Source organism: Plectropomus leopardus, chromosome 20, assembly GCF_026936395.1.
Source record: "Plectropomus leopardus strain MGB_pleo_1.0 chromosome 20, ASM2693639v1, whole genome shotgun sequence".
In the NCBI taxonomy this organism is placed as follows: domain Eukaryota; kingdom Metazoa; phylum Chordata; class Actinopteri; order Perciformes; family Serranidae; genus Plectropomus; species Plectropomus leopardus.
Window position 1 is genome coordinate 3823509 of NC_142195.1, and position 27362 is coordinate 3850870.

Here is a 27362-nt window from a genome sequence, read left to right on the forward strand (position 1 = left end):
TTAAATTATTAGTTTAAATGATGCTTTTCAATAGTTACTTTAATAACTCAGGTTATTATTACAAATTGTGAATCAGCTAATAGATTGTGATGCATGATTGTGGATTAAGCAATGCAGTAGTATATAAAATTATTACAAGCTCCACCCTAACCAGCTGTAACAATAAAGTGATAGACACATAACTCAATAATTATAATAATTAGAATGCAGTAATATAAAATATATTATTCTGGAAAAACCCCTTTTGCATCATTAGTGTGACACAATACGATGCAATGTGATGCAGTATGGTACACTACATTACAGTACGGTGCGGCGCGGCACAGTACAGTACAGTATTTCCATCAAACAATAATACAAAAGGCTGAAACATATAAAAGTTCCAAGATTTTACAAGCGACCAAAAATCTAAATAACAAAAAAACATAATAAAAATACAATATGAGGTTTAAAGTTACAATATAAGGTACAGAAGTTCAAAAAATATTTTTATTATTGCTTTATTTCCTGTTGATTTTTCTGAGCCATATATTCTAAAGTTCATTGAAAGTGATATAAGAGGGACAAACAAATCTCAATGTGGATGTTAGTGACATTTCAAAACTGAAACAGGAAGTGAGAAGTAGCCCACTGTGTGCAGTGTACACAGTGTAGGCAAACCCAAAATATAGAGCGTTAAAATACACACATCCTGTCTCTCATAGGACAACATGCTCAATGAATGGATTAAACTTACACTTTCTGATACCACTGATGAACCAATAGAGGGCAGTAACAAACAAGTCTTCACTGAGGACTCAGTTAAGATCATGCACAATGAAGAAAAATCCTCCCAACTGATTTTTAGTGTATCAATGACGTGTATCTGTACAGGTCACAGCTAATGACAACGTGAACAGCCCATTTATTAAAATATTTGAGGAGGCCATTATTCAAAATGCAAAAGGCCTGTGAGATTCCAAAGGTCAAAGATTCATTCACAACATACTCTTCTGACACTCTTATTGCATCAGCTTCAGGCTTAATGTCAAGCCAAACACTGAGAAGAAACTGTGAACGTCACAGAAGTCTTATTATTATTAAGTATTATTCTTCTTTAAATATGCCAATAAAAGACAAATGTTGCCATAAAAGAAATTATACAAATATGGAAATGGAAATAATCAAAATTGGCAACTAACATTTTGGGGTTGAAAGTTGAAAGTTGGATGTTCTTATATATTTTTATTGTAATTTTCTTTTTTTTCTCCCCAAATAATTATTTTAAAAATATATATGCGCTTTTCTAAATGCTTTGCCTAGATATGATGCCTTCCTATGAATGACAATAAATGAATGAATAACTGAATCTGAATCTGAACAAGTAAATACAAAACAAAAAACACAAATATGTCCACATACTACCACAAGACTTTTGTACTTCCACAAGACATTCATATGAGTTTATCTCTTGGATTTTAACCTGCTATGTACAACATTTTTCATGGATCTCGTTCAGGTGTTCATATATTGTCACTACTGTGGTTGTCGGAGCTGTTTATGTTTATACTTACGGTAAAAAGCATAATAGAAGTATTGTTAAAAATGTAAAATAAAAAAAAACATTAGTTTATGTAGAAGGTCTGACTACCGACTCGCTGACTTGTCAGATCAAAAAGCACAGAACTTTTGGAGAAATTGATCATGGTTGTTTGCACTTTGCCAAATACAATGAATAATAAATTTGTATTTGTAAAAATACAATAAAGTTGCATCAGTGCCACAGTGATCAGCTGTGTGTGGAAACGAATGATCACAAACCATTTTTGCTCCTGTGTTACCACTCGTCTGACAGGTGTTGGTAAAATAAAAGAGAAGTGGAACTCCCCACATCACTAACAGGCACCACTTGGTGTCTGAGGAGACGATGACAGGGTGAGAGACTCCTTCATCCACATCCAGTGAGCTCAGCTGCTGTGGTCCAGCTCCACTCTTCACCTGCTTTTTGATGTTCATTGATTAGTATTGATGTACTTCTGTACACTAAAAATACAATAAAAATGGTTAAGTACTGCAGAGAAGACAGATCTGGTGTTCACTGCATATATGACCCAACAGAGACCTTTTGCAGACACTTACAGTGAAATGGATTGTTGCTCCATACATTAAAAAATGTCATTGCCATGCCATTAATATAATCATGAAAGCAAAATTTAAAAAAAAAACATAAAAATAGATAACACGACCAAATTAATAATAACAACAACAGCAATGCCATAACTGGGGTACAATCTGTTGTGTTGACTCTATTTAGAGAACACAGAGCGATGCTACTGTGGAGAGAAAGGCCCTCAGCACACATCTTTATTTCAGAAGCTAACTAAATTTGTCAAATTCAGTCACTGAAGTTCAGATAGTGAGAAATCCTCCGGCGGCTATTTACACTGATGCTGACAGGGTGAGAGCCACAGCGATGGTGATGCTTTGGACTTGTCTACACTTTAAAGGGATGGCTTGTAGATGGGTCATATGAGGTTGTTATCTATAGTCAATGTATAATATACAGATGGCAGTTGGCCATCTTCTCCTGTTTGGAGAAGCAGATAGGCGTGTCAACACAGACACTAAGCCTTTGATCGTGTGAATCATGCCAAATTGTTTTTTTAAAGTGGATCAAAAAGGAGTTTCTAAATATATTGTAAGAATTTTGGTGAACCGGTATGCCCACCAGACTATGCATGTAAAATGGGGCAGTTGTATTTCATCCATATTTAGGGCTGGTAATGGTGTGAGACAAGGAAGAGTTTTTTAACCCTACCCCCCCCTACTTTTTAATGTATGTATTGATGGTCTGTCTAGTCAACTAAAAGCATATAATGCTGGATGCATGATCGGTGATATTCACATGAATCACTTTATTTATGCAGATGATCTTGTCGTCCTTAGTCCATCTAGTGCTGGCCTCCAACAGCTCCTTACTGTTTGCTCTGTATATAGTGTGGAGCATGATATCTAATACAATGCTAATAAGAGTCTGTCAGGATCTGTAGAGCTAAAGAGGATGAAAGTCTAAAATTCCCTGTCTTTATACTGTCTGATAACAATCTTGATATATGTAATGGGGTGAAATATCTTGGACATCTCATAACAGAAGAAATGACAGATGATGATGATATTCAGAGGCAGTGATGTACGTTCAGGCAGACATTCTCTCACGTAAATATAGTATGTGTTCAAATGAAGTGAAGATATCTTTGCTCAGAGCATATTGTACACCACTTTATACTGCCCACTTGTGGTCTAAGTACAAAAAGGCAACTTTACAGATATTGCAGGTGGTTTATAATAACGCTATGAGAATATTACTCCAGAGACCTAGGTCATGTAGTGCTGGTGAAATGTTTGTGGCTGCAGAAGCTAATAACGTCCAAGCTGTTTTAAGGAACCTCATGTATAAATTTATCTGCTGGCTTGGTGGCTCTGAGAATGAAATAATAGTAGCTCTATCCAACAGAAGGTATAACACAACAAGTCACCAGTCTAAACTGTGGAGACACTGGTGTAGTTGTCTCTTTGTTGGCATTGATTGAACAATTTTTATGGCAAGATTTTATTTTATTTATTGTATGTGATGTTTTGTCTTTTATTTTTTTATTTATTTATTTTTTATATGGAATAAAGGATTGATTGACTGATGGATTGACAAAGCAATGTATTGCTGTGAATGAGGGGTGAGCAGGAAAACAGATTTTAGACACTTAAAAAAGGCCTACCTATAACAATATCACTTAAATGGACACTATACAGTGTGCAGCATTATGATGGAGGATTATGGCCATGTAAAAAGAAAAAAGAAATAAACAATCTTAGATTTTGAGAATTCATTCGCAATTCAGCGAAAAATTCATAATATTACAAGATTAATTTAGTAAATTTCAGAGAACAAAAGTCACAATATTATGAAAGATAAAGCCTAGCCTCCAAAAAAATTGGCAAAAAAGTTCAGTTACTTCTGATCACTTACTCATATTGTGGCTTTTTGTACCACATTACCCGACTTTCCAGTCTTAATCTGAATTTCTTACAGAATTAGTTTGATCCCACAATATTTTGACATTTTTTCTCTTAAATTTGCAAGTTTAATCTTGTAATATTACAACTCTTTTATAATATATAATATTTGCAACTTTAACATCGTAATATTCTGTCTTTTTTCCCCTAGTCGCACAAAATTGCTAGTTTAATCTCATAATATCATGCCTTTTTTTCTGGTAAATTTATGAGTTTAATCTCACAGTATTATATCTTTTTTTCTTGTACACTGACAAATAAGTCTTGTTATATTATGACCTCTTTTCCTGGTTGATTTATGGATTTAAAACTGTACTATTATGACTAGGCCTACGGTTTTTTTATCACAATGGTACGACTTTTTCCACAAAATTATGACTTTGGTCCAGTGATCATGACATTATTCTCAAATTTTATTTTTTTTTTTTTTTTTTTAAATTAACATCGCCGTAATCCTCCGTCGTACGGCATAGTTAAATTTATATATGAGAATACCGAAATTAGGCTAGACCGACAGTATTCGGTTAAGGAAAAAATGACGTGGTGAAAATATTCTGAGTATAGCTTACACTTAAAAGGATATTTGTTTGTTTTTTTTTATGTAGGCATTTTGTTTTAAATTGCTAAAATTAGGGCTGTATGCATATCGCGGCGGTTGTTTTTAAAATCGCACTAATTGCGTGTTACTGTTTTGTCTCTTTGCAGCACCCATACTTGTAGTCAATCTGCCGCCGCAGCTTCCTGCTGCTGCTGTGAAGGAAAATAACACACCACAGCGACTTTGAATGGCTCCGTTCACTTTAACAGTTACCAATAGGTTCATTTGGCAAGAATTAAAATATCACAGAAGTTGTCTGCTGTGAGTTTGAGGTGCCACCTGAGAGCCGAGCACACAGGTGCAGCTAATCAGACTGTCAGCGGACACCTCATCCCTAAGGTAAAGAATGGCTGCCACGGACCTCTGGATAACACCAAACTGAAGAAGCTAACCATGGCACTGCTAAACAAGTGGTAGCTGACTGCAGACCTGCATTTTGAGTCCTGTGTGTGATTTTTCCTGGCTTCATGTGAGTACAGAAAAGCTCTGCTTGCTGCTAGGCTAATATCGACAATATAAAATGCCATAGGCGTGTGCTAATAACATTAGCATGTTGTATCTGTGGGGAAAATGTGTACATCAAAACACAAGTGTTTGGCCTGTGAGTCTTTTTGTAATGAAGCCAGTGTGTTTCCTCTTGTTTTAAATTGACACTATTAAGCCAGGCTATTTAGGTGTGTTTTGTATCAGTCAAACTTTGCAAAACTTCACAGAAACTCCACTGCCCAGTAGTGTTAAGGAGGTGTAAGTGCAGAGCAACACAGACACAATAACGCACAAGTATATTGTGCATTAAAGCAGGGGAGTCCAGACTGTTTTCAGTGGCGGTCAGTTCAGATAAATTAGACCGGGGGGCAGCTGCTTCTCGCATCAAATGGCTTGTTCAAAAACAAAAACAAATCAAACGACAAACAACAACAACAAAAACAAAAAGAAACAAAGATGACACAAATGCAACTGTTAATTCTTTAAGTGAAAAAGTATTCAACTTCCCTCTGAAAGCATCAGCCCTTGCTTTTGACTTTATGCCTCTTTTCCATGGCTATGGCTGCTAAAATATCTGGTGTTAGTCGACTGTACGTCAGCATTTTTGCCTTTGGTCTGTGTGATTGTCCTGCCATTGTGAGGTTAATGAAAATAGATGCAAAGTGATCATGCTTGATTAACCAGTGTTGTGTTAGTCATATAGGCCAAGTATATATTAAAAGACAAGCAGATCAGTCTGAGTGCCACAATTGCCCCCTGGGCTGGACTTTTAATATGACTGTATTAAAGGAACGTCCTCAGGTTGGCATGTTATGGAACACCAAATCACTCTAAACGTCTATTTTGAAACTAAGTTAAATTCGTTCCCTTTTAACAGGTCAAAATATAATGTCTTAATGCATCAAATATGTATTAAAACAACATAAAATGCCATATTAACAGTACATTTCTGACGTAAAGACGTTTAATATTTGGTGCAACAGTTTTCCCTCTGAAAACTGTTGAAATAGTTTTCAGTATACATATACATATAGTATACATTGTATTCATGTGAGCGTCCACTAGATGGCAGAATTAAATTAGATTTGAGTACATTGGGTATAGAATAGAAGTGTCAAATTACTTTTTTTTGTGTTATGTGCTGCCCAATAAAAGGTCATATAGCCGTTAATAGCTGTGGTTGAGTGATTGTATGATGTTAAAGGCTGTTTCTAAATTCTAAAAGAAAGAGATAAGCTGCAATGAAGAAGCTGATATTGTAAGCACTCCTGAAATTAATTAAATTAATTAATTTAATTTCAAAAATTCGTCATGTGCCTATCAATTATCATATAAAGGTGATGTTTTTTTAATCAACAGTAGGGAATTTTTTCTTTCATCTTCTTTTCCTTGTAAAAGTCAACAGCACCATCTACTGACCAGAATCTGCTACAGTCAGCAAGACAGCTCAATTACTGATGACTAAATTCACAGGAATAAAAACAAAAAGAAAACCAAGCAGTGAAATTGTGCACACTTTCATGCATCTTTTTCAACACAAAAGCTTACATTCTGTGGTCCGAATTAGATGTTAGGATCTATGATGGATGTGATGTCTAAATAAGACAGATTCCGATTAGCTGTTAGTATTTCTGTCGTTCAGAAAATTGTTTAGAAGTGATCCAAACAATATTGTTTGCCACTTACATTGTCGTTATAGTTGATAGTGTGGACTCTGCCATCCACTTGAGTTGCAACCAATTTTAAAACGATCTTGTTTTAGTTATGGTTATAGTTATCGTTCTTGGTGAGGACAGCCCTTTGGCTCAATGTGATGATACAAGAATATTATTTTATAATCCCCCCTCCTTTGTAAAAACACATTTTCAGATAATTTTCTTGTCAGCTTTTACCAATTTCTCATAATTTGTGGAACACCTCTTGCCAAGTTGGTCATTGCCTTCTTGTCCCCATGTTGTATAAAGAAATCAAACCAGTTTGCTCAGGATTCAAAGGGTTAATACGAACGTCAAAATAGACATGTAGAGTGATTCGGCGTTCCGTAGCATGTTGTGACTGTAGACCAGTTATATTCCATTTTAGGGAGCATTAATCTAACACACAGAGTACCTGTATTATTTAGAGAAAGCAAATAAAGTTGAACTCCTGAAAAGTACAAATACTGTCACATTAACTGTTGATCTTTGGATCAGTGAGTTATCAAAGTTATATCAGGGTACCTACACTTTCTCAACTAGAGTAATATAATCCTTTCAAAAAACAAAACAAAAAAGACACAATCTCACAGAATAAGCACTTTGAAGTTGTAGAAGGACAGTACTGATTTGAAATTAATAAATCTAGAAGTCATGATAAATTAAATAGTAAATGTCTTTGATAAATGAAGGTTAAATATGTTTCTTTTTTTTCTTTGCCTTCATTTTGTATAGGACAACTTAAGCATGAAAGGGGAGAGAGGGGACCACTTGCAGCAAAAGGCCACAGGTTGGAGTCGAACCCACGGACACTGCAGTTAGGACACAGCTTGTGTACATGAGGCGCCAGCTCTACCAGGTGAGTTACCAGCCAAAAAATAATGGACATTTAAAAAAAACCAAAAAAAAAACGGATTTATTGCGATCAACCTGGAAATTTAGCAGAAAATTATTATTTAAATTAATTAAATACATTTGACTGCCCAAGCTAAAATACCTATCGCTGCTGTTTAAACTCATGCAGAAATCATTCACAGGTGTCATTCAACTGTGTTCAAAACTCATGGAGATGTGTTGATCTTGAAGGTTTATTCTTGACAATGGAAACAGAATAGCAATAGAAATAGAAATTTTTGAAGGAATGCGTCACCCCCCAAACATCTGTTTTTATAACAGTTACTCACCCCATGTTACCTTTAAGTTATGAAGAAAACTTTGCTTTTCTCACATGCCTCCATGGTGAATGAGGAATCCAGAAACTGAAAGAGTTCTTGATAAACTGAGGTAACAGGGGATCATGTTTCACAACAGCAAAACTATATTCAGATATGCATTTAGAAATATGTACAGGATAATCCAAGTCTCGGTTATCCAGTTGTATGCTCAGTACTTCAACAACAGGCCGCTCTTTCCAACAAGGAACTGGATGGGAAATGAAACTTATCTGTGCTCTCTTCATAGCCAGACTATTGACAAAAAGTCATTTTACCTTGCTGAACACAGGAGCTTCTGGTTGTTTGCTGCCTCAGTCAGCTGCTTGTCTGTGTTATTGTGTGACTTTGGTGTCTAAAAGGGTTAGTTCAGATTTGCCAAAGTTACACAATAATGCGATCAAACTAACTGATTGAGGCAGTGGTAGAGCAGCACCTCCTTTGTTTAGTGACATGAAATGATTGATTTTGTTAAAGGAGTCTGGCTTTGAGTAGTGCATAGATAACTTCCTGTTCAGTTCCTGGTAGGAGCAGACTTGTATGGAATTATTTGATGAGTAGGAGATCAATGCTGTAGGTTTTCCATTTCCTGCATTCATGCTTATCAGTTTTGTATATACCAGAAATGGAGATGGAGATGTGGGCAGACATACAGAAAATCGGCTCTGCTTTCATTGTTTCATCCTGAGTACATTTCTTTTTGTGTAATGGCGGCTTGAGGCTGTGTGACAGCATGTGTGAACAGCACTGAAGGTATGAAAGAAACAGAATCATGTCAGAGCTCATCAACAGGTGCAGGTCTACACCGGCTCAAACACAGCCCCCAGTCAGTCTGGTGCACAATGAAAACCTGAGAGTCAGTGTGATACATCCAATTTGATCTCACATGCCAGTGAGACAAAAGTGTCTGCAGTGTCTCACCTGTCCAACTCAGGGTCAGTAACCTTGTGTGGTGGCACCTGTTGGCCTCCTCCAAGCTTAGAACTGCCTTCTCATTGTGTCTTTCTCTCTTCTGGCCTCCACAGTTTCAGGTATTGCTTTGTTGCTGCCTTTAACGCACATAGTCCTCACTCATCCACACTCCACATTTATCTTTTATTAATAATTATTTGTTTGTTTCTAATACTTCTTGACCTGTCCTCCCTCCTTATCACATGCATGAAGCTGGACAGGCTTCCAGCGAGCTTTGAGCAATGCTAAATGCTAACATTAGCGTGCTGAATTGCTGATGTTTAGTAAGTGTAATGTTTACCATGTTCACCATTTTAGTTTTGCGTGTTAGCATGCATACATTTGCTAATTAGCAGTAGCATACACAGAGAATAGCTGAGGTTGATGGGAAAATCAGTCCATTTCATGGCAAACCATCCAACTGCATGGTTGTTGAGGTAATTCATGCCAAATAACCAGTGTTAACATCACAGCACTGAAGAAAAAGTCAGAGGTTCATAAAGTCAGTAGAATTCATTGTTTTAGTGCTACGAACATCTACAAAATTTAATGGCAAACAGAGAGAGATATTGGAGATTTCATTCAAAGTGCTGGACTGGCCATCCAACTGACATTGGTATCCATAGAGCCATGGCGCCAGCATGCAGTAAAAAGAAATTAAAATGAATAGATTCATGATTGAGATTTAACAGTTACTGCAAATTCAGAAAAAGAAGTATCCATGCTGCCATCCATAATGTAAAGATAAGATGAGTACATTGATCCCATGCCGGGAGATGAAAATGTCAGAGGTCACAACAACCGATGAATAGTAGATAATCATGTAAAACAACTAGAATATTGTGTACATTATTAGGGCCATTCCCACAAATCCGTGTGTGTTCCATCCCCAGGACATTACAATAGTGTTTTAAATTACACTATCAAAGAAAGAGCAATTTGAATATAAACCACATAAATATTGACCCTAAGACTACCTAGAACACTGAAAAAAAAGTTTAAGTTATACACACCATATACAGTATATAAATGGCAACTGTTAAGTGCATCGGGTGCATTGTGTCTTACAAGGCAAAGGCAGGAGTGCAGAAGGTTAACAGCTGAGTAATGTAATGTATTCAGTCCTCATCATTCCTGACTCCAGTAGAGGTCATTATAAATATCTCTTCTGTCTTATTGCTGCAAGACATTCAAAAGCACAAACGGTATGGAAGCATCATCTCCTATTGTCTTTACAGTGACCTTGAAGATACTGCAGAGGACCTGAGGGAACACGCGGGGACGTAAAATGATGTATCATCTGTCATGAAGGTAGGAGGCAAGCTTTTTTATTCCCTTATAAAAGCCCTGCTAAAAAAACACAGGCACCCTGGTAAAACTGGTGTTGTGTTCTCAGTTTTGTCTCAGAATGTTTAATTGATCTCTCAGAAATTATTGTGAAGGTTGAAATTTTGTATATTTAAAAAAATATATACTGTTATGGGATATACATGTAAAACAAAGATAAATTCAATGAACATGTTCAACAGTAGCCTTTTACATGAATCAGAAACTGACCCGTGTTAAGTGATAAGCGGTGCCAGCCCCAACCCCCCCCCCCGAAAAAATAATTTGCACATTATGTATTCTCTTATTCTTAATTTTTTTTTGTGTTGATTTATCATCAGCTCTTGTTATTATTAGTGATAAATATAAATAAATGCAACCCCAATTGCAAAAAAGTTGGGACAATGTGTAAAATGTAAGTAAAAACAGAATGTAGTGATTTCCAAATCCCTTTTTGACCTATATTCAATGGGATACAGTACGAGGACAAGATATGTGATACTAAAACTTTCTTTTTTTGCAAATATATACTGATTCTGATGTTGATGCCCGCAGCATGTTTCAAAAATGTTCCTTTGTCAACACTCAGTTAGCATTTGGGAACTGAGTGCACTAATTGTTTAAGTTTTGAAAGTGAAATTCTTTCTCATTCTTGCTTGAAATATGACTTCCGTTGCTTAACAGTTCACAGCCTTTGTTGCTGTATTTTGCGCTTTATAAATGTTCTATATATTTTCAAAGGGAGTCTGGTCTGGACTGCAGGCCAGTCTAGTAGCTGCACTCTCTTACTGTGAAGCCACACTGTTGGAACATGTGCAGAATATGTCTCAGTGTCTTGCTGGAATAAGCAGGGATGTCCTTGAAAAAGACGTTATCTGCAGCGTATGCTGCTCCAAAACCTGTATGCACCTTTCAGCATTCATGGTGCCTTCACAGATGTGAAATTACCCATGATGCCACGGGCACTAACAAAATCCCCATACCATCACAGTTGCTATCTTTTGAACTTTACACTGGTCACAGTCTGGATGACCCTTCTTCTCTTTAGCCCAGACAACACAACATCCATGACTTCAATGCTGCTCACTGGAAATATGGACTCGTCAGACCAAAGCACACTTTTCCACTTTGTGTCCGTCAATCTCAGATGAGCTCCGGTCCAGAGGAGTCGGCGGTGTCTCTGGATGTTGTTGATATCTGGCTTTCACTGTGCATGGTAGAGTCTGAACTTTCATTTGTAGATTTCATTTGAACTGTGCTTACTGACATTGGTTTTTCCAAAGTGCTCCTGAGCCCATGTGGTAATATAATATAAATTGATATTATGAATTGTTGTTGAAGTTATCCATAAATTCTTTACAGTTTTACGTTTAAAAACATCCTGAAACTGTTAGACTTTTTGCCCACATCTAGTGCACCAAATGTGCAACAAAAATCAAATTACTCTGTTGTTTAATACTTGATTAGACTTATTTATTGTAATATTAGAAGAATTAATATATTTTTTACCACTGTATATGATGCACACTGGAATCAAACCCCATGCTCTAAAATAACTGTGTCTTGTTTATTGTGTTGAGACCATTTGAGTGTTTGATATGATGTCACTTTACGTTAAGGTTTCGAGGGTTATCCTCCTGCACATTTACTATCAGCAGCTGAGAGGGGAAAAAGGTTTCATCAGCTTTAATAAATGGAAACTTATTTTCTTTGTGGCCGGTGGATGCGAGTGGAGGAAAAAGTTGCAGGCACTGCTGACAGCTGACCTCCCTCAGGTGTTGTCTTTGGGGGCGGAGGCCTGAATGGAGTGTTATTCTCCACTGTTAGTTCTGACACAGTGACAAAGGAGGGACGGTCATGTGTGAGAGCGACCCTCGGACACAAAATGACGAAGGGCGAAAGCTACCGTTGCTAAAAATAGATCCCTTGATGATAGCATGGCGATTTTGAATCACAAGGTGAGACTGAGAGAAAGAAAAGTGACCTGCTGGCGAGCAGCGCAAGTCACGACAGGTCTGATTGTTTTCACTGATATGAAGTGAAACCAGAGGTTACTTTGTACACACAACTTAAAGTACATGTGTTGGTGTGGTGTGTTTGAGCAACTCTGTCTGCTAGATATAAGGTAGACGGTAGATTTATTAGTACATTTATTAATAAATTACATTTGTCCTGTACAAGTATGAGATGATTAAAAACAGCAGCTATCAAGATTTCATCTGGTTGTTTTGGCATGTTGCTGCTGGTGGCATCATTCAATTCCTGCAGTGCATTTTCTGAATTTGCATCAGAGTCTTGTGTCCAAATGGCTCTCAACAAGGTCCGCCCATCCAGTGCAACGCCTTGATCTAGGATGTTAGGGGTTAACCATGTCTCTGTAAAGATGTGAGCAAGGTAGTCTCTGATCTCCCATTGCTGAGTGAGTCTCAGTCACTTCCCATCCACTCCACTCTTCTGCGACCAGACTTTAGCCAGAAGAAGGCTTGGTAGAGGAGAAGCTCTTTGTCCAAGCTGGCTCAGCCTCGCTCTGATGCCGGTGTTGTGCCAAAAAGTGATCGTCTGCCAGAAACTGATTGCCGTCCGCAAGAGCGCACGTAGCCTGTTAAAGCTGTATCACCCAGTATTCACATCTTCCACTGCTCTCACATGGATCAAACAGTCTTAGCATGTAAATACACATAACTTTATGACCGTGGCAAGGGCATAAGTATGTCTTAGTGAAACTTTAATGTTTGTTGAAACCCAATTTTCACGTGTTTGCGATTTATACTTTGATCAGGCATGACATTTATTCTCTTTGTTTGTATGTGTTAAATATGCATTTCAGTAACCTTTTGTTACTGAAAACCTTTTCACTAACCTTTTGTTACTGAAAAGGTTGTTTCTGCCTCAGAATCACTTGATATCATTTATAATGATTATATTTGACAGACTGTAGTTCACCAGTCCTTTTTACCTGTGTAAATACCTTCAAAAGATTGATGCAACAAATAAAATGCCATTTTCAACTTACCAAAAAGCGATTGCAGGTGTTATCTTGCCACAGAAAGGTTGTTTCTGCCTCAACATGACTATATTTCATTCAGAGTGAATATATTTGACAGATTATAGCCCACTCAGTCCCTTTTTATATCTGTAAATACTTTTAAAAGACCAGTGCAACAAATACAATGGAATTTTCAATTTGCCAAAAAGTGATTGCGGCTGCTATCTTGGTACTAAAGGTTGTGTCTGCCTAGAAAATGAATAGATTTAATTCTTGGGGGTTGTATTTGACTAATTGTAATAACTCCAGTCATTTTTACCTGTGTAAATACCTTTAAAGGGCCAATGCAATGCATAAAATGCAATTTCTAACTCACTAAAAAGTGATTGCAGGGATTGTTTCTGCCTCAAAATGACCAGATGGATTCTCTTTAATCCACTGACTATGATTGGGTCTGTGACTGTCTTATTGAAGGCCATAAGTGAAATTAACATCCTACGAACAACCTATTAACTCTACATGTTTGGCTTGTAACAGACAAAAATGGATTTGTTTGCATTTCTTAACTTTTACTGGAAGATCTGCAGAATATATATGTAATGAACACACTTTGGCTGAGACAGGAACAATACTTTCTGTCAATTTAGAAATTAGCTCAAGAACATCTGGAGTTTCGGACATTACTGCATGCAATGAAACACAGTACCAATTTGTTTACTGCATTTGAAGAAATTGTGCAAAATATTTGGATTGAAATGGTGTTATTCAAACTTGAGTACTTTTGGATATCTTGTTATATGTCTCGTATATATTCTGCAAACATCAAGCTTTATCACTGGTACTGCTTTACTGCTGTGTCTCAGCAAGTAGGATATTTATGAGGAGAAGAACATACAGAGATCAGTGATGCATTCAGGCTGTCTGAGGGGCAGGGGGAGAAAAAGAAAGGGCACAGGCTGCATGTGGCGGGGAACCGGTGCACAGAAAGGTTTCTTGCATGTAGGGCAGCTTATAAGGCATTTCATCTAATTTTCTTTAGTGGAAGGCCACCCCAGAGCAGTGTCTTTCATACTTTATTCAACAATGTACACTCTTTGAAAAATTTCAGTCAGTTACACCCTGAGCAGCAAAAAAAACATTTTGATAGAAAAAAAGCCTACAGTATATAGAGGTGTACAGCAATACACCACCAGTGCCTGATTTACTAAACATTATTTTGGATAATAAACACAGAATTGCTACATTTTCAAACGTTTAGAATCTGTCGAGTTTGGCATTTTGGCTTTCGGCATTTTGGGTTTTTGGAGCCTGAAGTGACCGTGTTTGGTGTGAGAGGCTGGAGCTGTGGATGAGTGAGGGGTGGATCTGAATAAGAATCTGAGGACAGACAGCCTGTCTCAAACCCCGCCCGACCTTTAATAATGTGAAACTTTACGCCTTTGTAAAATTCAAACAGGTGTTATATAAAAATTCACCTCCTTAAAGGTGTCATGGGGGGAAAATTAGCCATAGAAACCAGAACTGGTTTTTTTTTTGTTTTTTTTGTACCAGGCAGTAAACATGTTTATATCTGTTGTAAAGTTCACCATTCTAACATGGGGTTTTCCATGGGGATTGACTCGGTCTTGGCGCCAGCCTCCAGTAGCTATTAGAGGAACTGCTAGAACTTTTTGGCACTTATGCATTGGCTTTATTTTTTTTAGCCCTGGAAGTGAACGCTTGGCAGTAACACAAAAACAGTAATGTGGTTGCATTGTTGCTTTTTAGTTTCAGTTAGAATTTAGTTATCTGATTATTTCCGTAATTAAGCATTATTGATGTCTTTTGAATTATCATTTAAAAAAAATCTCATATAGCACCAGCAGTACTCCAAAATACCCCTTGAGTTACACATATCCCCATTTGAGGGAAACTACCCTTTAGGGCACTTCATCACATTTTCTCCACTGGGCTCCCTGAAGCTCTGGGCACTGGCAGCACACACTACACACACTGCGATAACACAAAGGTGATGCAAAATAAGAAAAGTATACTATAAGGTGCAGTGAGTCATTGTGCTTTCTAATACTGTAGATAAGGACAGCATTTCAATGCATGTTTTTGTAAATGGACTGCATTCATATGGTGCTGTTCCATTCTTAGTTATCACTCAGAGCTTTACAGACACCATTCACACACACATTCATACACTGGTGGCCGAGACGACCACAGAAGGTGCCACCTGCTCACTCTTATGCACTCACACGCTGATGCCATTCGGATCGATTTGGGGTTTAGTTTAGGATGCTAAGACATGTAGACTGTAGCAGCTAAAGGTCGAACCACTGACCTTCCAGTTAGCAAATGACTGCTCTGCCTCCTGAGTCAGAGCCATCTCTGTCTCACCTGTGTTAAAAGACAACAAAAATGCAAACTGTGTCCCTGACATGACATTTATTTCACTTCATATTTCCCATGTGCTCGTTCCCATTAACCCTTGCTGTGGGCAGACATCAGGGCTGAAATAAAACAGGGCACTGAATCACTCAAAGACGCAAATGAATGACACAAATGTACTGTTATTGTAAGAAGTACTTTAAACTATTACATTTAAAACGAAAACAAGTAGATTTTACTGACAAATCATCCTTTTGAACTTAGAGTGACATCACTTTTCTTGTGCTGCTTTCAGACGCCTTTCACAAGTATTTAATCCTCTGAACCCTGTACTTTTTAAAATGATGTTGATTGTTCTTCATGAATTTATTGCTCCCCAAGCCTGAAGATTTTCTCTAAAGTGAAATAAAATAGCAGTCAGTCAGACTATCAGGCTAGGATTAGCTTCTTATTTATAATTTAATATAATCTAATTTATGGCTTTGTTTAACCCTTTGAAACTTGGATCGATATCACTTCTTCTTGTGCTGCTTTCAGATGTCTTTCACAATTATTTAAATCTTTGAACTCTTTCAAAAATATGGGGAAAACGCAATGAGCAACTTGGTAGGTTATGTTCCACAAAAAAATGTATAAGATTTAGAAAATTATTTTTAAAAAGCTAGGGAAAACCAGAAAACTATATGCAGAATTATAATAATTACATATGTAAAAATTTGTAAAATTATGTAGCTGGAGATCTCTGTAAATCATGTTACAGAGTTATTACAACTTTCAAAGCACATTTTAAACTTTTTTTTGTGTGCTGATTTTCAGGCAATTTTTAGGCAAAAGTATTAACTCTTTGAACTCAAATTGGTTTAATTTCTTTCAAAAACACGATGAAGAAAGCAATGAGCAACTTGGTAAGAAATGTTCCAAAAATTGTAAGAAATTAATAGATTTTACAAAATAATTTTTAAAAAGCGAGGTGAAAATGTAAAAAAAGAACAAAGCTAAAGGAGAAATTATTTACAGCTTATAGCTATCATATTACATGCTTAATACTTTTTCCATGTCAGTACCTTTTTTAAATTTGTATTTAAAAAAAGTATTTCTTTATTTTTACTTATCTTTAAGTAATCTTCTTGTATGTTTGACTAATTTCTTGCAAATTTTTGGGCTCATTTCTTCTTTCGATGCTCTTTGCTTCCTCCCCTTGTTTTTTAAAGAAATCACTTTGCTCAGGTTTTAAAGGTAACCCGTCCTCCTTCGGTGAAGTATTGCAGAGTGCTGGAGTCACTCCAGGGATGTTGCGTGATGCAGACACATGTGTGAAGGCCCATTCTTGGCCCAGGATCTGATGAACTCCACTGGGGGCTCCAGGGTTACACTGGTACATGTTTTGTTTTCCAGCCTTGATTAAAACCTGGAAAGAAAGACCGTTACCATGGGCGTCTCACCTGTGGAATTAATTATCGGCACAAAGATAGAGGAAGGCTTACTTAGCGTCTCCTCATTTCCTAATAAACAAGCTGTGCTGCAGTGTCTCGCGGCACATTTGGGATTCTAACTTGAACCAGGTAAGAGCACCTCTCTCATCGACAAGATTCTCTTTCTTACACCTAGTGTTATTAGATAATATGTGTTATAAATTATGAACCATTTTCATTGCCAGGAAGCTGTGAGAGTTGTCATCCTTCCAGCAGAATGCCGAGCCAGCTCGAAGGTGCGATGGATGCGCTGATAACGGTTTTCTACAACTACTCTGGAAACGACGGAGACAAGTACAAGCTCAACAAGGGCGAGTTAAAGGAACTCCTCAACAGCGAGCTCACTGACTTCCTCACGGTAAAGAAGGCATTGCCTCATTATGATTGTGTTGTTTTTTGCTTAAATAAATCAAATAGAAGATGTTGCGTCATGGAGAAAAAATTTACAAATCAGTTAGTCAGTTACTCATGCCTTCTAATGTTTTTGAAAGAAACCAAGCCAATTTGCTTACTTTTTAAGGGTTAATGCAAGGCAACTTTATTTATGAAACACATTTCATTACAAAAAAATGTCTCAATGTCCTTCATATTTAGAAACAAAATTTACATAAAAAAACAATCATGCATACACTATGTAATGCTGAAATGATGAAAATAAGTTAAACACCATTAAGCTGTTGTAATGAATGTGTAAGTAGGCAAGAGCTAAAGAGTTAGGAATCGCCCCTGATTGGGAATGTGTTGGTGCACCAAAGTGTGACCTTTACATCTCCCTTATTTCCTCAGTGAATCTATTATGACCAAGAGTAATTATGGGAATTCACTAATTATGGATCTTTGCTACTGCTGGGGCCTGACTTGCTGAACAGTAAAATTAGATTAGCATGTTTTCAGATGGTTTACAGAAGAGCATTCTGACCTTGTTTGAGGAAATGCTTTTCTCATTGATCGCTCTCCTGCTGTCAGAGTGTAACTGCTGGTGCCTCTCACATCACACCACATCACAGCACCCTGTGAAATAAAGGATGTGGAGAGGGAGATAAATGAGGTCGTTTCAGATAAGCCCCGGCCCCTGAGTCCATGCGATAGCACCGTGTACGAGCCTGCGATTTCAAATGATTGAGACCAACGCGTTAACGGGCCGAGGCCTGAGAGTCAAACCACCGACACCTTCAGATATCTTTCTTTCCTTTCACTTGTCGTCCTCCCTCATCCGGACGGGAAGCCTCAGGTGCTCACACATCATCATCAGTGGCCCATATCGCCTCCAAATATAGACACTCCCATGATGTCATCACATCCCCCCGGGCTGTAGTCACCTCTGAGTATAGACGCAGCCCCAGCCAAACATTCACCCTCACTCTCGTCTGACAGGAAAGACTGACACTTTCACTCTGAGGCTTGATAAATGACTGTATACATAGAGGATGATATTAAAAAAAAGCTCCACAATCTGAAACATCAGACATCAGTGGAAACGAAGGCTGTAAGGGACAGGACATGTCCGAAGCCCCTTCTTTTTGATTTTCCTTTGCTTTTAACCCAGTAGGGCCCACTTAAATATTACACACACTCGTATTGCTCTGTGCACAAAATGCACATTTAAAAATCAAGCTTTACAAAATATTATACATTAATATTATTTATTTATTTATGTTTAACCAACATCAGTCCTAATCATCCTAATTTTTTCTTCAGTCATATACTCATATCACACTGCACACAAAATGCGCTTTTCAAATCAGGCTACAAAAAACATTATACATGAATATGATTTTCTACTTTAATTGAGTTTATATTTAACCAACATCAATCCTAATCATAAATATCAAATATTCATTAATTTTCAGAATTATAACCCTTTTAAATGCAATTTTTTTGTCATGATGCCACTATGTTTTCAGATGAAAAACAAAACAAAACACAAAAATGAAACAGTCTGGGGTATGTCAGTGATTTGCAGCAACACTGATTGTGACAGTGCACCTGGTGGAAATAGCATGTGTTTTCTCCATATGCCAGATATGGTTTAAAAAAAAAAAAAAAGCGTTATCGGGTGGAAAATAGTAAAAATAACAAATTCCAAGCCAAAAGCCCTGAATGGCACAGTGAAGTAACACAATGCATGTTTTTATGCTTTGATGGCTGTGGGATCAAAAATTGTAGTTTGAACTTAACAGTAAGAATGTAACAGTTTAGTTTCCACAGTGTATTTTAGACCTATTGTAGGAGCTGAGCTGGAAATTCCAAGATTAAACAAAATATGACATCGATTTAGCTGAATAGATACAAACTTTGTGATAAGTAATATTGACTCATGGATCATGTTATTGGGAATATATGTAGGAATATACAGTAAAAAGTAAAGGCAAGAAAGCCTCATAATAATACATTTTAAAAAAAGATATTACTTTATTTTGAAGTTCTCCAAGTTTCCAATGTCTGATCATTGTCTTACATTGATGGCAGGTCCCTAAATTGAATCGGATACAAGATAAAACAAAAACAAAAAACAAACTTATTGTGTCATTACTGTGGTGTTGTGGTAGACTTTGTTGTAGTGGGAAGGAGGAAGCGTTAAAGTCAAATTTTAAAGTAAATCTAACCAATATATTTATAAATAGTTTGTGTTAGGAATTCTTAATAGGAATGTGTTTACTGATAAGAAATGCATGATTTTTTTTAGCTGTTGTCATTAATTTTTAACACGAGCTTTAGGTCTGCAAATAATAGCAAAACTTTGATCTGAAGCTAGACACAATCTTAGATTTAGGTTATTGTAATATCAGAAGTGTTGTCTTTTTCTGGTTTTAAGGTTGCACTAAAGTAAAGTGATACAATTTTCCGATCCCACGGCCAAAATACATTAAACAACGGGCACATTCATTATAATCTACTGTAGCTGCTAAACTGACCACAGAAACTGCGCTTGCATGTGCAGGCATTGCACTGCTTGTCGTTAATTTTGTGTAGCTGGTCTATTTATCTTTTCTGTGTTTGGCTCCACGGCCCTCCAACAAGTAAAAACTTTAAAATTCTAAATATGAATTGTACCATGGTACCAGAGGCAGTGCAAAGCTGCAGGCCAACCTTGCATTCAGACACCTTCACAAGTATTTAAACTTTTGGAATTTTACCAAATTGGTTTGCTTTCTTATGGAAACATGGTAAAAAGGCACTGAGCAACTTGACAAGAACTGAAAATAGTAGCTTTTGAAAAATGATTTTCATAAAAGATGTGTCAAAAACCACACTATATTTATAATTGTCAAAATGATATGTTTGATCTTTTTAAAGAATTTTTATAATTATTATTTATATTTATATTATTATTATAGGACTCTTTTCAGGCCTTTTCCATATTTTTTTTGTTAATTCTTTTTTTTCCCATCAAATGTTTAGGTATTTTTTTTAACCTTTTTTTAGATTTTTGTTTGATTTTAGTACCAATTTAATAGTAATTTCTTCATAATTTGATTACTGCCGTTTTCCCATGTTTTGAAAGAAATTAAGCCAATTTACAAAGGTTTCAAATGGTTAAAATAGATCAATCAAATAAATGCATTCTGTTGTTAAAACAATCCAGTAAATTAATTTAGTACTAGTTAATATAGCTTAGGATATCAAACCCTACATAACCAACTGCATTATAACTGGGCAAAACTAAATACATAGTGAAGCTGGCAGCTATCACACAAAAAGTCTGTGCAGCAGGTAAAAAGTCCTGCTTCACTACGCCTTAAGTCTCTGCACCAATCCTCCTTGTATTTCAGCTGGTAACAAACAGTTCAAGCTGTTGTATTATTTGCTTTAACCCACTTACTCATTATATCCTCATTACTTATGGTTATCAGATGTATCATTAATCTCATTGTATGAATATCAATATATAAATAATCTAGTTTGTGAAAGCACCAATAGCCAGTCCCACAATATATTTACAATATCAAGGTATTTGGTCAAAAATATCATGATTTCGTCAAGCTTTAATGCACTATGCTCAAATGTAGCTCTGAGTCTGAGTCCATATTAAAAAAAATCGCAGCAGAGCTGAGGTGATATTTTTCTAATAGCAAAAATATCATGAGTTGTTGCCCTTATTCAAAGTGGATTTTTAATTTCAACCTTTTCTGGAAATGTAGACTTTAATGAGTTGCACAGGGTAAAGATCAGCGGTGCCTCAGAGGTTTGAGGGTGTAAAAGGAAAGCCTTGTTGTCAATCTTGTTTCTTCATCCTTGAGGAAATGAGCAAAAGCAATAAATGTTGGGTGTGATCAACTGCTCATGGCTCATTTAGCAGCGACATCACTCTGCTCTCCACCAGACATGCATGGCAGCTTTTGCCTTGAGTCAATACGAAGCTCCAATAACAATCAAATGACTGTTACTCATCCTACACTACACGGACAGAATGATATTTTCTATCATCACTAAATCTAATATGTGGTAAAGGTACTTTTAATTGCTCAAACAGGGACCTGAAGCGTCGATACTCTCGGCTTACACGTCCAATTTATACAGGAGAATAACTGTGAAACTGAAAACTATAAAAAAAAAATTAATTAAATTAATTGTATGTTGGAATAATATTCTTTTTTTCCTGATTTATAGTCACAGAAGGATCCGATGCTGGTGGAGAAAATCATGAACGACCTGGACTCTAACAAAGACAACGAGGTGGATTTTAATGAGTTTGTCGTGTTGGTGGCAGCCCTGACTGTTGCCTGCAATGACTTCTTCCAAGAGCAAAAGAAAAAAAACAAGTAGACGTCTGTGGGAAACCAGCTGTAAATCTTTAAGATCATTAAAAACATCCAAAAATGTCCCATCAGTGTAATTTAATATAATTTGTACTGGGGGTCGACCAATATTGCGGTAGATATTGTTTTTTCAGGACCGATACTGATCATCGGTATTTAATGAGACTGATAATTGATATTTGGAACCGATGTGCATTTAGAGATTTCTTACCAAGTTACTCATTGCCTTTTTTGCCAAATTTAGAATGTGGAATATATCAAACTCCAACACAAAACTTTGTTTGAATGCCTTTAGCAAATGTTTAATCAAAACTGAAACTTTCGACATCATGTACAAGTTCCCAGCAACTTTTTTTTTATAAAGCTCAGTAGAAGTTTAAATAAAAATGAAAAAAATAAAAATAGCTCTCTGAGGTTTTACAAAGTAAAAGTTCCTCCCATGCTGACACTTTCTTTGCATGTGTTTCAGACTGCCTTCCCTGGAGTTGGCTGAGTGTAATTCATACACTTTTTTGAATAATTAATTTTAACAGCGATCATTAAAATAAAACGCCAACACAGATAATCTGCAAAATGCCAATATCAGCTCAGATAATCGGCCAGGCCAATAATCTGTCGACCCCTAATTTGTACTAGCATTTGGCACTGTATAGGATTGTGAATGTAATATAATGTAGACACTGTCCTATTGTCACATATATATATAAAAAAAGACAAATTTTCAGCCTGGAGCTGTTAAACAATGACTTTGTGATCTCACATTGAATGTCAAAATATGAGTTTTATATTAGAATGATGTTTGAAACAAGAAATATCAAAAAAAGCTATGTTGTTGTCGTCTTTTTTTGTCGTATTTGGAGCTGTATGTATTCCAAATTTGGTGCATGACAGTAAGAACTCTTCTCTAGTTTTGTGCATATAGTGAAAGACGCAACAGTATGTTCAGGTCATTCCTGAGTTAGTCAGTTAATTGAATAGCATTAACCTTTAAAAAGACACCTTTGTCAACAAAAAAAATGTATTTAAATCCTTTGTCATCTTTTCTTTTGTCCCAGCTGAGACGTTCCCTGCGCTAATATAAATGTCAAAATAGGAAACATTTTGTCCCTTGTCCCTCTGGCTGTCAGTCAATGCTCCCCAAGGAGGAACACTTTTTCCTTCATGTTGGTGCAAAGCTCAAGTCATGGAAAAATGCACAGGCTCACAGTAATAACAGATTTATTTTTGCTGTGTCTGTAACGTGTTGCTTTTCAATATATTGTTTTGCATGAGAAAATCTTGTCATATATTTTTTTCTTTCCTGAGATACTGAAAATATATTTAAAAAAAACATTTTAAAATACACACCCATCTCCTCTTTAATATGACCACTTACATGGTAAAATAAATCACAACTACAAGTAAAAACAAACCATGAAGTTACCATGAATAAACAGCACTATATTGCCTGCATAATGGAATAAGTGGCTCTTTCTCGATTGGTTATTTGATGCAAGTGCTGATGCAATATGTGAATTGGTGGAAAACAACAATGTAAAAAAAAATACTCCACTATTATTTAACTGGAGTAACAGTAAAAAGGTCAATATCTCACCATGTTTAGATCTCCTAACACGGCAGATATCACTGGAAAAACCATACAAAAAAACCCAACTTGAACAGTTCGATGGAATATATTCAACAATTCTCAGCTCCATCACGTTGCCGGTGAGCTGATGCCACAATACAGATAAAAATGTAAACATAACTCTGTAGCTAATATCAAAGTTGAGTGTCTCATGACGTGTCTACAATATGAGTGAAAATAAATGTTCCCAACTATTAGTGAAGCGAGTTGAAAGCAGCTCATTTTAAGGGTAACATCATTTCTCCAGACTGTGTGGGCGTGGCAGGTCAGGTTTTGATTGACACCTCCTTGGATCCCACCTTTGTCAGCAGTCTCTCGTCTCCATGACTGTCGTCATGGAGCAAAGCAGAGTCGGCGTGGTACAGCTCTATCTGTTCCAGCGCACTGACTCTGGCAGCATTTGTAAATCCAATCTGATGCTCTGCACTGACATGAGAGAGCTGTTGTTTGAAGCCTCGGAGGATTCTGTTTCTCCATGAATTAACAAACGGTTAAGTTTATTACACATTCTCTCGGTGCTTTGCCGCTTTTTCTCCCCAGACAGAGTGCATTCCAACAGCACTCTGAATTTACGGTCCAGTTTGTGCCAGAGTGCGCTCCGGCACTCAGAGTGAGTGTTTTCGAAGAAGAGCGGTCCTGCTCCAAGCGTCCGAACGTACTCCATTGAAACATACCCGCCAACACTCCTGATTTATGTGGTAGTCTCCTTTTATTTAACCCTTTCTCCTGCTTCAGATTGGTAGTCTCTCTTGCTAATCTCCTGATTACATAGTGCTATGACTCACATGGGTATTTCACAGTTTCTGTGATATGTCCAGACTGTGAATATGTGTCGTGGATGTATGATAGGGACCCAAACCGAACAACCATGCCTGACGTGCCATGCGGCACTGGTCACTGTGCATGTTCACGCTCCAGGCGGCGCCAATACTAGGCTCTGATAGCTTTGCAACTGAAAATGGATGAAACAGCTCCCAAAAAGAGGACACATGGTTTGAAATTTCTGTCCACTAGGTGCGAGGTCTTCCCGTTTCTAGCCACTTGCCTTGTCAGCAAATACCAGGCGTTTTGCATGCTGTGTCAGGCTGACTGTAGCATAGAACACGGTGGCAAAAACGACATTAGCAAACATGCTAACTATAGCAAACACTCACGGCAAACTCTCTTTCTCACAGCAAAATGTTGGCAGGTATAATTGACAGGAGCATTGAGGGATTTCAATATGGTATGTTAAATTAGTATCAACTGAGATTTTTGATTGGCTTTCTCCATATTGCATGATATGGGTCAGGGATAACCACGCCCAAATCAACCTTCAGGAAACTGTGAAAAAACTACAATGACAGTATTTCAAATTTGGATTTAGGCATATGTCTGATCATTTTTTATGCTTTTATTATCCATGTAAGTACAGTCCTAAAATAAAGTACAATACAGTAGTAAGAAAGTTTTTGGTGATTTGGATTTAAACACTGATGAAAAAAATGAAAAAAAAATAAAATGTTAAATTTGTCTCCATGTGCATAAGAGATTTTAACCAATGCAGCAAGCAGCCACAACTACTTTTTTGTAAAGGGTTACAAGCCAAAAACAAGAAAATCTAGTGTATTTTTTTAATATAATCTAAAAGTAACGAGTAACTACAGCTGTCACAAATGTCACAGAGTAAAAAAAATATTCTCTAAAATGTGGTGGAGTAGACGCAGATAGCAGCATAAAATGGAAATAAAGTGCGTGCTTGAGTGTGTAAGAGTATGTGTACTGTCATTCAGCTTTTACACTGTGGACATCTCAAAAGGTGAGAAAGAGAGAAGAGAGAGAGAGGACTGTGCTTTTGGGAAACGACTGCGAACCATGTCTCAATGACACGTGGCAATCCCAGTACGCACGGACCACCTGGGTCCAGCAGCATCAGCCGGTCACACGGATGCGTCTTCCCCTCAAGCAGAAACGCTGATCTTGTCACCTTGGGGAGGACGAAAGTGTGCACTCAAGCTGCTTTTTCTGAGGGTTTTCCTCCCTGCGTCCCTTTTCCCAGAATCCACAAACAGTTAATTTGCGATGACATTCTCAGCTATGACGTGGAGGAAAATTACAGAAACCAAAATAAAATGTGGTGCTTTTATGCGCACAGATGGTGCTCGCACAAACTCTCGCCGTTACAATGCAATCTGTCTGTGATTGGCTGTAATGGAGCAGGATAATAACCCTGTCTCCCATGGGAAGATGCCATGCAGTAATTATGCTTTTTTATTCCGTTTTTAAAAAGGTTGCAATCAATCATAAGTGTCATTTGATTATTTTGAATGTGGATGTGGTGTTTTCTCGCCCTCCACTTTCACTCCTCAAAATAACTGTCCCTTTGTTTCCTGTGAGTACGCGTCATGTTCAGGAAGTGTCTCTCAGCAGAGGAGACTTTTCCTGCCGATGGCAGAGTTTGACTCATGTCATGAGCATCTCTGATAGTGATCTCAATCACCAGGACGTCCTGTTAGTGTGAGGGGAAATAACTGGCAATCGAGAAATGCTTAACCCTTTAACATCCAGGTGCTGCGTCCAAATGCCTTTCATGGGTATATAGACATCTGAAACCTGAGAATTTTTTCCCCAAAAGTTTGGGGAAAATCTTAAATAGGCAACACGGCAAAAACAAAAAAAAAAAAAAAATGTAAAAGCCGATAAAGACTTTTAGGTGGTGTGTATGTGTGGGGGGATTATAAGATATTATAATGTATATATATATTTTATTTTTTTAGCATATTCTTGTTTTTTCATGCTTATTTTCAAGTATTTTTTAATACTATTTGTTTTTTTTAGGTTATTTTACTCTCATTATTCATGTTCCAAAGAGTTAGGACAAAATACTTGCACATGAGTTTTCATGTGCACACATGATGATGGAGACTGAAAAGAAAAAGGAAAAGAAATATCCAGCAAAAAAAAAAGAGTAAAAGGTGTCATAAAATGATTAGCCTGGAAGCGGGGGGATTATGAGATATAATGTATATATGTCTTCTTGTCTTGTCTTTTAGCACTCTCTTGAGGTCATTTTCTTGTTTTTTCATGCTTTTTGGGTAATTCTTTACTAATATCTGGCTTATTGTTGGGTTATTCTATGCTAAGATTCTCACTGTTCAGGTTCCAAAGGGTTAAGACAAAATACTTGCACATGAGTTTTCAGTGTCTCCCATCACATGCACACATGATGGGAGACACTGAAAAGAGAAAAGGAAAGAAATATCCAGCATATTGCAAAAAAAATGAGTAAAGAAATGGCAAAAAATGACAAAATGAAAAAATGAAAAATTAGCCTGGAAGTGGGGGTGATTATGAAATATTATAATGTGTATATGTTTTATTTTTTATTGCAATTCTTTGACTGACCCTTGCTGTCCACGGTGCATTAATACCTTCCGCCCCCCTCCTGCACAGCATCCATGTCACCCTTTTCACCCCTGTTGAGTTTACACCCCTTATCATTATAATTGGCCTGTAAATTAGTAGAAGCCTCCCTCACAAGAAAGGTGATAAATTTGCAAAAGCGAAGTGGTTGAGATATTTTTGATGGAGAAAAGGGTGATGGGATATTGAGAGGGAAGTCTGGTGTAGGGAATGACTGGTTAAGTAAATCAGGGGTTTCTTACTAAACACATTCTACATGTTAGAAAATACTTGCTAAACATGTGAAAACTCTCAGATTTAATTCACACATCTGCAATTGAAATTCCAAAACATATTTATTCTCACAGTGAGAGGGCTTCAAGGACAGCTGTTGTCATGGTCTTCAGAAGTTTATGATGAGCATCTTACAGTGTGACTGCTATT

General features: G+C 37.0%; 1 protein-coding gene across 1 annotated transcript; it reads left to right on the forward strand.

Moving 5' to 3' along the window:
• Positions 1-4763: 4763 nt before the first annotated feature.
• On the forward strand, positions 4764-23158 carry s100z (S100 calcium binding protein Z). Its single transcript, XM_042509500.2, has 6 exons — positions 4764-5117; positions 7564-7687; positions 10229-10301; positions 17074-17240; positions 17336-17508; positions 21762-23158. Exons 5-6 carry the CDS (start codon positions 17368-17370, stop codon positions 21915-21917), a joined length of 297 nt encoding a protein of 98 aa, XP_042365434.1. The 5' UTR covers positions 4764-5117; positions 7564-7687; positions 10229-10301; positions 17074-17240; positions 17336-17367; the 3' UTR covers positions 21918-23158.
• The last annotated feature ends 4204 nt before the right edge of the window (positions 23159-27362 follow it).

Excerpts from the sequence above, each read along its gene's own strand:
- s100z (XM_042509500.2), top strand. The coding sequence starts at position 17,368 with ATGCCGAGCCAGCTCGAAGGTGCGATGGATGCGCTGATAACGGTTTTC. Across the intron at positions 17,509-21,761 it reads AGCTCACTGACTTCCTCACG|TCACAGAAGGATCCGATGCT; the intron begins GTAAAGAAGGCA and ends CCTGATTTATAG.